General features: G+C 38.8%; 1 protein-coding gene across 1 annotated transcript in view; it reads right to left on the bottom strand.

Moving 5' to 3' along the window:
- LOC137283741 (3'-5' exoribonuclease HELZ2-like) overlaps positions 1-11,419 on the bottom strand; it is a 58,915-nt gene extending 47,496 nt beyond the window's left edge. The window contains exons 1-6 of the mRNA XM_067815409.1: positions 11,308-11,419; positions 7,967-8,081; positions 6,917-6,944; positions 5,352-5,552; positions 4,402-4,438; positions 3,226-3,347 (exon numbers count right to left, since the gene is read on the bottom strand). Coding sequence (XP_067671510.1) covers positions 3,226-3,347; positions 4,402-4,438; positions 5,352-5,552; positions 6,917-6,944; positions 7,967-8,064 — 486 coding nt within the window. The 5' untranslated portion in view covers positions 8,065-8,081; positions 11,308-11,419. The remainder of the gene's footprint in view (positions 1-3,225; positions 3,348-4,401; positions 4,439-5,351; positions 5,553-6,916; positions 6,945-7,966; positions 8,082-11,307) is intronic.
- Between the last annotated feature and the right edge of the window lie 1,884 nt (positions 11,420-13,303).

The raw sequence follows: 13,303 nt of genomic DNA, 5'->3' as shown, positions 1-13,303 counted from the left end.
GCAATAAACTCTTTCTATATGTATATATCAAGACTAAAAAAGTAAAATTCTACTTTTTGTTGAGAACAAAGTTAAAATATAATAAAATAAAAAATGTTGCTGAGATTCAAAGTGGATTTCTGGCTTGTGACTTTTATCAAGCCGTAACTCACCTGAACCTTGTCTTACAACATGTTTGGGTTGCTCCCTTACACACTCTCTTGAAACCCTTACTTGCAGATGTAGTGTTCGTTTTAGGAAAAAGCTGTGCGTTCCTAAACCACATAGCCCAAAGATTTTGCATGTGCATGCATAGCAGGAGTGTGCCCACACAGAAACTTGTGAGGTCTCTAGTGTGGTGCAGGGTTCCATGGAAACATTTTGAAATTTAGACATCATTCCCCTCCATTTTAGAGAGTAACTGTATTTAACTTGCTGTTACTTGGGCAAAATACCTTTTTCAGATACTTGTTGCCAGAACACAGAGGTTGAAAATGTCTTGTGTGAAATGTAGATTTTACTTTTTTGCATGAAACATGCAGGATTTTGCATTCACACCAATACTGAGTGTTAATGTGGTCTCTCCGATGATTTCAATAGTCAACACATGGGCAAGTGAGCAAGTCTACTTTTACACAGCACTCACTGCTATATGGCAGTGGTGTGTATATAATTGAGTCTGGACCAGACAATCCAGTGATCTACAACATGAGCATGGATCTGCAAAATTGGGAACTGATGACATTGTGTCAACCAAGTAAGTGAGCCTGACCACCCAATCCCATTAGTCGCCTCTTACAACAAAGAGTCGTCTTTTATGGCAAGCGTAGGTTCGCATGGGCAAGAGGACCAGGTTGAAAATGCCTATGCCGTTAAGTTTTGTTACATTCGTGATACAAAATTCTTTTGAATTCTGAAACCATGCACTATCAATAATTCTTTGTCATAACTGTAACAGATGTGGCTTGAATGCCAGGCCTAAGAATGAACACTGCACATTATATAAAATTAGACTGGAGGTTTTCAACATGGTAAAAAAGCACATAAACATCAATACACTAACATTTTCTAAATACCTCATGGCTGAGAGAAATATTAATAATTAATAAAATAATAATAAAATATCAATTATAGTCATATTTCAAACTGCAACTATGTGCACGACAAGTTCCTCAAAGAAACTGGAAAGTAGGGCAGAATGACCTATTAACAGTTCAGGATGGAACTAGAAAACACAAGTTGGCTGGTTGGTTGGTTGGTTGGTAGTTCAATGCCGTACTCAGCACAACAAAACAAAAACCACCAGTCAGGAAAATAAACTTCCAAAATGCAACAATATCCTTTAACATCGAAACAAACGATCTGTAATGGAAAACTAATCATTAGAAAAGGAAACAAAACTCGCTTGTCAGTTGCAACAGTGCCTGAGAACGGTCTCCAAGGGTACAAAACAGCAGTCACAGCATCCCGAAACGGCACAAATATCGTCAATGATGGCAGCGAGGTGAGACTAACAGGCTTTGGTCAATAATGTTTTTCATCACTATGAGTCTAATCTTGAAAATTTGATATTGGGATGTAGTGCATTAACCACTTATTGACGTAAGCTTCAAACCTACATTCATACTTCTCAGGGTCAGACTTGAAATTCTGCACAATTTCACACCCTTTGGATCAGCGATGACTAACCATAACATCAGTTATTCTGTATCTAAATAGTACAAACTAGCCTAAGTCAAGCTGTTCAGTGTTCAGTTACATACTGTTTTGCATAATTATATAGACATGCTACTAAAATCGCAACTGACACAAGCATGAAATCATGTTTACACTCAGAGTGACAAGAACTGCCAGCTCACCACAGAGCTTTGATGACAGCACATGGAGTTGTACAAGATAAAGCAGGAAAGGATTACTGCACAATAGGGGTGCTGTTGTTAAAAAATTACTGCATAACAGAGGTGCTGTTGTTCAAAACAAACTTAGCGCTAAGTAAGTGAGTGAGTTTAGTCTTATGACATACTCTGCAATATTTCAGGTATATGATGGCGGTCTGTCTTAGCACTAAGCTGCATAAAAAAATAAATGTTTCTCAGGCACATTTCTTACAAAAGTGACGGAGGCGGTAGAACTTTTTAAACAAATTTTTGATAGAAAAAAAAGTGACGTGGGAAGAAGACATTTTTATTTTTTCCTCTCAGAAACCGCTTGGGACGTTTAGCCACGTGTTGAGGAGCTGTAGATTTAGTCACACTTGCTCTTACAGACACTCATTCTTGTAGGGGACAAATGGATGATTGGACGTGGCCAAGTCAAAATGATTTTTTCCAAATGGCAATAAAAAAATGTTACGCGCACTAATAAATATGATGTGTCAATGCCTGAGGAACATTTCACTTTTTTTATATAGCCTAACACTATAAATGCCCATGTTAAGGTATAGGAGTTATGGTCAACTAAGTGTGAAGATCGCTTTATAAAACTGCCACCTGGATATAATTTTCCATCCTCAAAGATATTTTCATAATAAAAGTAAACTATTCAAATACTCAAATACAACACTGATGAAATACATTTTCTTGACTGAACTGTCTAAGATGCAATAAATCATCACTTCTCTGCTGCCTGTGGTAGGGGTATTCTCATGGAATATGAGCGACAATGAAAATCAGTACACATTCCTTTGTTTCTTGGCGCAACAAAGTGAGTTTAGTTTTAAGCTGTTTTAGGAATATATCAGCAAAATGAAGGTGGGGGACACCAGAAATGGACTTCATACATGATACCAATGTAGAGAATCGAACCTGGGCAGGGCACCAGATAATTTTTCAACATAAGGAGTATATACGCCTTATTTTTTCCATAGAACAGTACTGGGAAAAGTTAGTGTACTGAATGGAATTTAATGGCATGTAAGTAATGTCATGTTTCGTTTCATATATGCACCACAACATTGCTACTCTTGTGTAAAGAGGTCAATAAACAATAAAGCAATACTTTTTCAGATAAATACGTCCATAAATGATATGAAAACCATACACCATTGCTGTGGTGTGTATCTGCTACATTTTCTGCTGTTTTTCTGCCGTATCGTGCACATATTTAATTGATACATATGCTGATACAGCCATTATCTGGAGCCCTACTGGGTCTTTGACGTGATGAGTAGACACTTTAAACACTGAACTACCCACTGCGCCTGGAGCAAGATCAAGTTACAGCAAAAAAACAGGAAAGTTTTCTTACTGTGGGCTGTTTTGCATATCCAGTCTGTGCCAGCTCTAGAGCCTCCTGGTATTTGTGGAGAGCCTTGAGAGCCTGTACCTTGCGGTAGTAAGCCTTCAGATTGGTCGGCTGGGTCCTGATGGCTGAAGTTTTAAACATATTTCCAAGATTATGTAACACTAAAATAATGTGACACAGTCATTACGATCCCATCATGGTTTATTTCTCAGTGTCTGAAAAATTAGCCTCTTGTCTTCAGCAAATGCTGATGCCAATAATTCCCAATCTGTAACATAAGATATCCTAATTCGGCAAATTCTGAATAAATCAAGCAAAAATATTAACCCTCCCCTGTTTGTGATCCATAGTTATTAAATCTAGGATCTTAGATAATTTATGCCATATTACTGCTGGACACGTATTAGATGAGCCTGCGCAGTAAACGCGTTTGTGAAAAAAGTAGGCGGGGCAGGGAATATAGATGAATACACTTGGTTGCTACAGGTACATGAGGTAGATTGGGGATTGAGCAGATGCAATACACGCTGACTGTGGCGTGAATTCAGTGCCGCTTCTGTTTAACATGTCTTCCACAGATGCAATTTGCACAAGGAAATTGAATTTGTCAAGTTGTAGGCGACAGCCTGTGCCACTCATTTTTCAAATGGAATGTTCTGGATATGCAAATTGGGGTCATTTGTCAGGTGGTGTCTGATCTAATTCTGGTTCATTAGTACTTAGTAGTAGTAGTAGTAGTAGTAGTAGTAGTAGTAGTAGTAGTAGTAGTAGTAGTGAGAGATTGAGCAAGTTCAGTTAATGCCACACTTAGCAATATTCCAGCTATGTGGCGGCGATCTGAAAATAATTGTGTCTGGACCAGACAATCCAGCGATGAACAGCATGAGCATTAATCTGCGCAATTGGGAACCGATGAAATGTGTCAACCAAGTCAGCAAGTCTGACCACCCGATCTCATTAGTTGCCTCTTATGACAAGCATAGTCTCCTTTTATGGCAAGCATGGATTGCTGAAGACCTAGTCTACTCCGGATCTTCTCAGGTCCTATGTCACATAAAGGAGAGTAACAGTGCAGATGCTTAGTAAAAGATGCTTAAAACATACTGATAACTATTAAATGCATCCTTATTTTGAATTAAATCTTTTAACACAAAGAGGTCAAGTCAAGACCATACATACCTGAATCACAGTCAGCCACAGCCTCTTCGTACAGCTCCTTGAAACAGAAAGAATTCAGTACAATGTATAACACTGTTCAAATCTTTTGAAGAAATATCCATTAACTTGGCAAAGTGCAGTCTTTCTTATCAATTCTCATTTTACAGATCAAATATAAATAACAAAAAACACCTAACTAAAAGTTAAACTTTATAACGTTTTCACATATATTGGAACATGGCAATATACCTAGCTGATTTGACTGAGGTGGGCACAACCTATATGGTGTCTAAAAGGAAAATTAGGATACCCAATTCAGTACACAAGCAAGTACATAACTCAATAACCCAAATAGTTATTTGTAGTTGAGTCTATACATCTCCACATACAGCTTGACAGTATTAGATGAGCCAGCGCAGTGAACGCGTTTGTGACAAGCAGGTGGGGCAAGTAGTCTGGACGAGCACACGTGGTTGCAACAGGTAGATTGGTGATTAAGCACGTGCAGTATACATACTGACATTGCTGTGAAATCAATACTGCTTCTGTTCAACACGTGTCTCGTAGAGTGATTTAGTTCAGCAAAACAACATAACCACATGATTTGCACAAGGAAATTGAACTTTTCAACATTTAGACGACGACCTGTTCCAGTCTTGTTTGAAATAGAATGTCCTGGAGGGCGTTCCCATTTATGCAAATTGGACTCATCTAATACTTGTCACGCAGTAGAGGATGCACATTCCTGAGTCATGTTAAACCCTGACCATTCAACATCCTATCCACAAAATGTACTGTACTGAGGGTATGGAGAAACTGTAATCATACTTTGAATCCAATTTCTTTTCTTATGAACATGATAAGAGAATATGTTTAAGAAACATGCTGAACTAATCTGATCATGCCCATTTAATATTTTCATGACACTATGGTAGATTAGATTGGAAGGCCAGAGTATATTTCGCTTTTACCTTTTTCAAACAACACAGGGCTCTGTTAGAAAAGAGAGTTGAGATGAAATCCTTTTTGACTTCATAGTAGAAACGCATCTCAAGCATGCGTGCCACAAACAGAGCATTGCGGTAGTGCATCCAGGCCAGGTCATACATGGTCTCCTTGAAAAGGGTGTTGCCCTCATCCTTCAGGTCCTGCATCAGCTGCAGCAGGGCCGGCTACAACAACAACACACTGATACAGCAGGGTCAGTTACAACAACACACTGATACAGAAGGGCCAGCTACAACCCACTGATACAGCAGGGCCGGCTACTACAACATACTGATACAGCAGGGCTGGCTCCTACAACCCACTCATACAGCAGGGTCAGCTACTACAACATACTGATACAGCAGGGTCTGCTACAACAACACACTGACACAGAAGGGCCGGCTACAACAACAACATACTGATACATCAGGGCCGGCTTCTACAACCCACTGATACAGCAGGGTCGACTATATCAACATACTGATACAGTAGGACTGGCTACAACAACACACTGATACAGCAGGGCCAGCTACAACAACATACTGATACAACTGGGCCAGCTACAACATATTGATACAGTAGGACCGGCTACAATAACACACCAATACAGCAGGGCCGGCTACAAATACACACTGATACAGCAGGGTTGATATCAACAACATACTGATACAAGGTCGACTACAACATACTGATAAAGCAGGGCTAATACAACAAAACTGATACAACAGACTGAGTACAACATTAATACAGCAAAGTCAAGTACAACAACACAAAGATACAGCAGGACTGACTACAACAACACAAAGATACAGCAGGACTGGCTACAACAACACACTGATACAGCAGGGCCAGCTACAACATATTGATACAGTAGGAGCCGCGACAATAACACACCGATACAGCAGGGCCAGCCACAATTACAAGAAGACTAAATGGTGTAGGAAGTAAGTCAAGATTATCTGAGACATGGAAGGAAGAACCCAAGCTAACACAATGAAATGAAACACTTGCCATTGTTAAGTTAAAAAGAAATCTGGCACAACAATGATACTAAAAATGAAATGCTTTGTCTGTTGTTCAGCAATATTACAGTCATGGATATTGTGAAGAAAAATCCTCACAATACAGAAATATGCCAATGTCTCTGAACATCACATCCATTTAGTCATGTTTTGATTGTTTAATGCTGCCCTGTATATAATCCAATCTGGACCAGACAATCCAGTGATCAACGTCATGAGTATTGATCTACGAAACTGGAAAACGATGACATGTGTCATCCAAGTGAATGAGTCTGACAACCTAATCCCATTAGTTGCCAGTCATGTTGTACAACCGGCACATGTTGTTTGGAATCAAATATAACTCCGGAATCCCCTTGTAGAAATACTCGTGGAAAAGACAAAGTCACTAAGCATGCTAAAGATGCTGAATGAAATGTTACAATGTCTGTTTTCTATGTCATATACAATAACAATTACAGATTTACCAAATGGAATAAAACAATGATAAGGCAAATGTGTCTGATTTAAAGATTGCTTCACCTTACCTTTGTTGTCCGAGGCTCTTTGTCATCACTGAAATAAAGATAAAAAGTGTGAGATAATCGAACATGGGTCTTAGGCGTGAGATTGAACTACGATATTTACCGCTCCTGACAAGTATAATTCCAAGATAACATTTGGAAAATTTCTTTATTTTTTCACAATGAGCCATTTGTTGAATGAGCAATGCCCTCAAAACAAAATGACCATGGTTGAAATGCACTACCAGGCTAACAGATAAGATGATTCCTTCTGAATAATAATTGAGACAAATCATTCATTGATAATTACATCTGAGAAGAAAAACAGTGGCTGCTTGGCATTATTTCTGCTTAATACACATGGTACGTGGTGAACACCCACTAAAGCACACTGACAAAATGTCACATTGTGTTACTACAGGTACATACAAAGGCAATATTAAATCTTCAAATTATTTCTATGGTTTTCGTATATTCAGAGGTACTTTAAACATGGTCCTCTAACACTGCAATGAAAAACAATGTTGAAAACCTCTTCCTACTTATTGGCGCTGTTATCTGTGGATGTTATAAGTTATCTTAACAAAGTGATAAAATGAGTCATTTGTTACATTTGGTAACTTGATTAACATGAATGAGATACTTTCCATCAGGTGTACGTGGGACTGACTATCAGTCTCTCAGCATGTGTTCAGAAATCTTACTAGTTTTGACTAAACATGTTGAGAAAGGAATCAAACCTTATCAAAATGGAGGCATGATTAGTAGAGCTGGAATGATTGAAAAATCTGTCAATTGATCTTGGATGTGTCAGCAACTGTTGCTGGGCTTGGGAAACTAACTGATATTAATATAAAATGAAACATACAATTAAATTTTACAAAAAAGGGTATTTTAAAAGAGAAATAACCTTGATCGGCTTGATTTTGGTATCAATCGATGCCTGATTCATTTCATTGTTATGATTGTGTCACATTTTGTGGTTGAGTTTTTGTTTACAACCATTATCTGAGCTCTATTTATTGACCTGCATGTTGTGAATCATATCCAGCATGAATGATTTGGGTATGTTACCTTAGGTCCTCCCAAAACGGTTGAATTCTTGCCTTCCTTTGATCTCTGGCCATACTGTCATCTGGTGGCTTCCCACCATTAGACCACGAGGGGTCCATGGCTGGCCCCTTGCTTGCTGCAAATATAAAAATACATTGAGAGTTGATCAAGCTATATCCAAAACACAGTAACAAAACTAATATCAACAGCATGTAAATTACGCATGATCATCAAGAGGTTTTTGACATTAACCAAATATCAGAGGATTTTGGACGGTTGCTACATGCATATAATACACATTGTGGTCAGAGTGCAAAATAGCCTGTGGCTAGTAAAATTCTAGTTGGGCCAGTAAATCTTCATAGTCACTGGCCTGACTGGCTAGTGAATTTTCATGAAGATACTTTACCTTTTGTGACCTTTTAGTTAGTTTCTACATCCAAAGTTTGGACTGGTGAATTAGTTACCAGTTACTGACCAGTAACTTTCTGGCATAGCTAGCACGACTGGCTAGCACAGTTTGGAAACTACTTTGCACTCTGATGGTGGTGACAGTGTTCAGTAAACATCAAAATACTCTTTGAGTTTTATAACTGTATACACAGCATATACATCAGGCCCCATTAAGTAACTGAAGGAATTACAGCAAATTTGAAGGAATTGCATCCCAAATGTAAACAATGCAGCTCACTCACAAATGCACTGATATTAGTAGTGTAGCAGTAAAAACAAACACCACGCCCCTATCAGAAGCACTGTCCATAATACTCGAAAGAAAATTGGCCATCTTCGGAGATTTGTCAGTAGCGTTTGGAAACTCGCACATCAAAACATGGTACCACTGGAAGGAGCACCCATCTCAATCAGTTTTGCTTTTAGTTGCTACTAATTCATTTTTATAATTATCCATCTTTGACCACCCCTAATGAATGTGTTCAGGTATGAGGTGTTGTCGGGGCTATAGATTACTTTTTAGGAACAGATCGTCATGGCAACAGAGTATCACTAAGTCATGCCCCTGGAGGTTGTTTCCATACTACCAACAAAAAATTATGAAACGAATCAGTGAATGTAATTTTAGGCTTACTATTAGGACATCATTGTCTGAATACAGCATCTAATGACAATGTAATAATTTCACATCATAAACTCACACCAAAAGATGGTCATGCACACTAAGTCAGTGTTCATCTACTGGGGAAATCACAATCACAAACTTACAACTCAGCTCAGCAAACACTTAAAATGCCAAAGACAGTACATCGAAGAACAAACGTGTGGGTACAACAAAAGTGAGGAAGTCATTATGTCGACACACCTGGATGAATATGTGGGATACCTATATACTGTGAGACAAGTACCATCAAATGTTCAGTTGCATTGAGACCTGAACTTAACCCCTGTATAAAAGTATAAAATCGCCACATGAAGACAAATGCATCACGCAACAGACTGATATGGACACCTCAACCTAAATATACATTCGATAAACTAGAACAGGTATCCTGGTGTTAGGGGTTTTCGACGATGTAAGACAAAAACGTAACTTTTATCTTAAATATCATTTAAAGTTTTGATTTTGCTAACCTTGAGTGATAAAGGTGTATTCATCTATTTCACACAAAAATATCATGTGTTTCCGACAAAAATAATGTTGATGACATTGTATCAGCGAAACTGTAGCCGCTTGCCACGTCTGGGTATTTTGTAAGTGTTTTCCAAGATGAGCCATACTTACACCTTATCCGGCAAGAGAGTGTTTTGATCACGTGGCTTCCTGTTTAACACATAATCTATCAACAGCAGATGACTGATCTGGCAGAATTTCCAACGATATTTTTGTTAAAAAGGCAGTTGATTTTGCATCTGATGTGGTATTAACGATCTTGGGTAAACAATATTGATATTTATTTGCTCTTTACATGACTGAACTTCTGAATTTCAATTGTCAATAAAACGTATCACGACAGGAACTGGGCATCTGCCCTACTGATGAAACGGTTTGTGCACTCCGATGACGCACATACTTCTCCGACATGGCGCTAGCAATGCAATCGTCGAAATCACCAGAACAACGAAATCAGCTCGCTTTGGTATATAAGAAAACAATCAATGACCTTATTTCATTGTTGTTACATCAGGGAAGGTGGAAATATTCTGTGTGAAAAGAGCGGGTCGGAACTCTTTCCAAAGCGATAAATAATTGAACACTTCGACATTCTAAGAACTGTCTGATGTTTCCATAGGATGATAATTCTGGAATTCCCCTCTTGCAACAGCAGATGAATTAGCTGAAAGACCGATTATCTTCCATATTCTCAAAAATGACATCAAACGAGGCTACGAATACAAAACCTCTTATCAAATGAATAGTCGTATACATGACATGGCGGGAGTAGTGCACTTTACCGGGCGCGCTTTTTCCGATTTTTTTTCGCTGTGCTGGCGGGGCTCGAACGCTCTCAGCAGGGGTCGTGGGATTCTAATTAGACTAATTAGCGGACACGCTACCTCGGGACCACCGGTGCGATCACAATTTGTTAGTGCTTGTTTAACGGGTCATTACCCCACTAGCTCTGCGCATGCGCAGTGAATGAAAACAAGCTATTATGGTTTGTTTTCATTTACTGCGCATGCGCAGAGCTAGGCCCCGCCTACCCATTCATCAAAGCGAGAAGCCACACCTAGGCATTGTTTTCAAGATGTTGTGCAGCCAATCCAGCGAAGCTATGATATATGATGACGTTTATCGTTTGACTTTCGATTCGTGGATGGATATAATCGCATCTAAGGTTTGCCAACTCTAACCTTTACTCACTAACCCTAAGGATCTAGAAGGGGGGTCCCTAACCCTAAAGATCTAGAAGGGGGGTCCCTAACCCTAAGGAACTAGAAGGGGGGATCCCTAACCCTAAGGATCTAGAAGGGGGGTGTCCCTAACCCTAAGGATCTAGAAGCGGGGGTCCCTAACCCTAAGGATCTAGAAGGGGGGTCCCTAACCCTAAGGATCTAGAAGGGGGGTCCCTAACCCTAAGGATACATCAGCGCGGTAAAGTGAGACAGTTCAGTAGCTCTACAGCGCGCTATAGCGCGCTCATTAGCGAACGCTCAGCAGTCCCGGGTCGCGCGCCCGGTAAACTGCACTCTAGCCGACATGGCATGCTACTTTGGGATACTTTGTTCAACGATAACTGGAAAACTAGTTCATTAGGAAAAGTGTTGTTCAACAGGCACATGGCGGTAACATACTTGGCCTCATGTCGTAATAAACTGTGGCTTGGTTTTACACAAAACTGGCGAATTAAGCGAGTGTGACAACTGTTGAGCATGTCCTTTTCCGTAGCTAAAACTCAAAAAGTTACCTTATTCAGTCAAGCTGGTGGAAATTTATGAAATGATCAAGTTGAAAAGAATAATCGTCAGCACACAAACAATCACTGCCGCTTCCACGAAACAGACATTTCGGGTGAGTGTAAAACTGTATCTCGGTGGAGCCCGCAGGTAAAGTACATCCAGCTGAAATAATGTATGGCTTTGCATAATGATATCATAATACCGAATGTTAGAAATACATTTAAACTAAAATGTTATAAACAAAGTTTGCTCAATCCATATGAAGCATTGATGTTTAACATAAATCATTGTTCGTTTCATGAAAATATAGCAAGCAAGACCGGAACAGGCACTTTGTTATGACGCAATATTTGACTGAGTATTTTGTTTATATAACGAAAACGCAAAAATGCACACGCTCAAGCTGGCGGCTACCGATAAGATAACTTTATTGTCCCGCAAGGGAAATTTGTCTTGCATTCAAAGAGCCAATACAAAGCATATAACAACAAATAATCTAAAGTGTACAATATACACAATGTCAAGTCTTTCAGAATATAATGATGAATCATAATTATTAATATAATTAAAGTGCATGATATGATAATCACTCGTGCCTCATCATACATTTCACCATTACAATTTTGGAGGAATTTTTACTGTATGGGACAAACTGTTTTGAAGTTTAATTAATTTTGTAATACATAATTTTGAAACGCATATACCCTATACCCAATGTGTTGTGTGAAATAAATACTTCGACCTCAATCATTTAAAACCCGGGGAGGGATTACCGATCAGCAGACATAAAGGGTTACGATGATAACCGTGAAATTCGGCATGTTTTCTACACATCATTCAACAAGATTTGTATATTCAAAACCATACCTACCTGAAATGTTACCGTGAAGATCTGGGTTAGATGACCAACAGAAACCCATGCTTGTCGTAAGTGGCGACTATATTAACGGCATGGGGAGGTCATGGTCGCTGACTTGGTTGACGCGCATGTCGTATTCCGGTTGCGTAGATCGATGCTCACGATGTCAATCACTGGAATACATCGTTCAGACTATTTTTTGCAAGCCGTCTCTATATCGATCACATTTACATAAAGGCCAAAAGCGACTATCTTTATTTTCTTCGCCGCTAAAGAAACATTTATGTTTGAAAAAGAAAACCCCTAAAACATAATGACCTATTTTATCCAACCTTTATTCAAAGTATGCTGACTGTCAAAAGGACAGCTAAAATAAGAACTGATAGATATTTTATCTCCTCTTTCGAATACACATAATGACCTATTTAATCAAAGTATGCTGACTGTCAAAAGGACAACTAACATTAGAATTGATACCTCCCATATTTTCCCATATTTTATCTCCGCTTTCGAATACACATAATGACCAATTTTATCCAGCCTTTACTCAAAGTATGCTGACTGTCAAAAGGACAGCTAAAATTAGAATTGATACCTCCCATATTTTCCCATATTTTATCTCCGCTTTCGAATACACATGATGGCCTATTTTATCCAGCCTTTGTTCAAAGTACTAGTATGCTGACTGTGAAAAGGACAACTAAAATTAGAACTGATAGTTCTCATATTTTATCTCCGCTTTCGAATACCCCACCCCGCTTAAAGCAAACGTATACCATCCAGTACGCGTGAATACAACACATGTTTTGACTGATCATCATGTGATGACTGCTGGAATTATTCAGCCGCAATACCTATGTGGTTACATTGTATGGAATCCTGTCTATTTTTACCGTGTGAAAGTGTGTAACCACCATTCATTTTGTGCATAAAACTATTGGATATATATCAGTTGTAAATTGTGTATACATTCATTCTGAGACCAAACTTTGGGCGTGGCTTATTTTTTTCAGATTCATTGGGAAATGAACTCAAAAGAAATGTTCCCAGTTAACCAATCAGATTGCCAGAAGTTTAATGAACACAATAAAAATTTAATTATATCAGTTGTAAATTGTGTATACATTCATTCTGAGACCATTGTG

This window comes from Haliotis asinina, chromosome 5 (assembly GCF_037392515.1).
Source record: "Haliotis asinina isolate JCU_RB_2024 chromosome 5, JCU_Hal_asi_v2, whole genome shotgun sequence".
Taxonomy (NCBI): Eukaryota; Metazoa; Mollusca; class Gastropoda; order Lepetellida; family Haliotidae; genus Haliotis; species Haliotis asinina.
The sequence above is the reverse complement of the archived record's forward strand: the minus strand, read 5'-3'. Positions and strand labels throughout refer to the sequence as shown.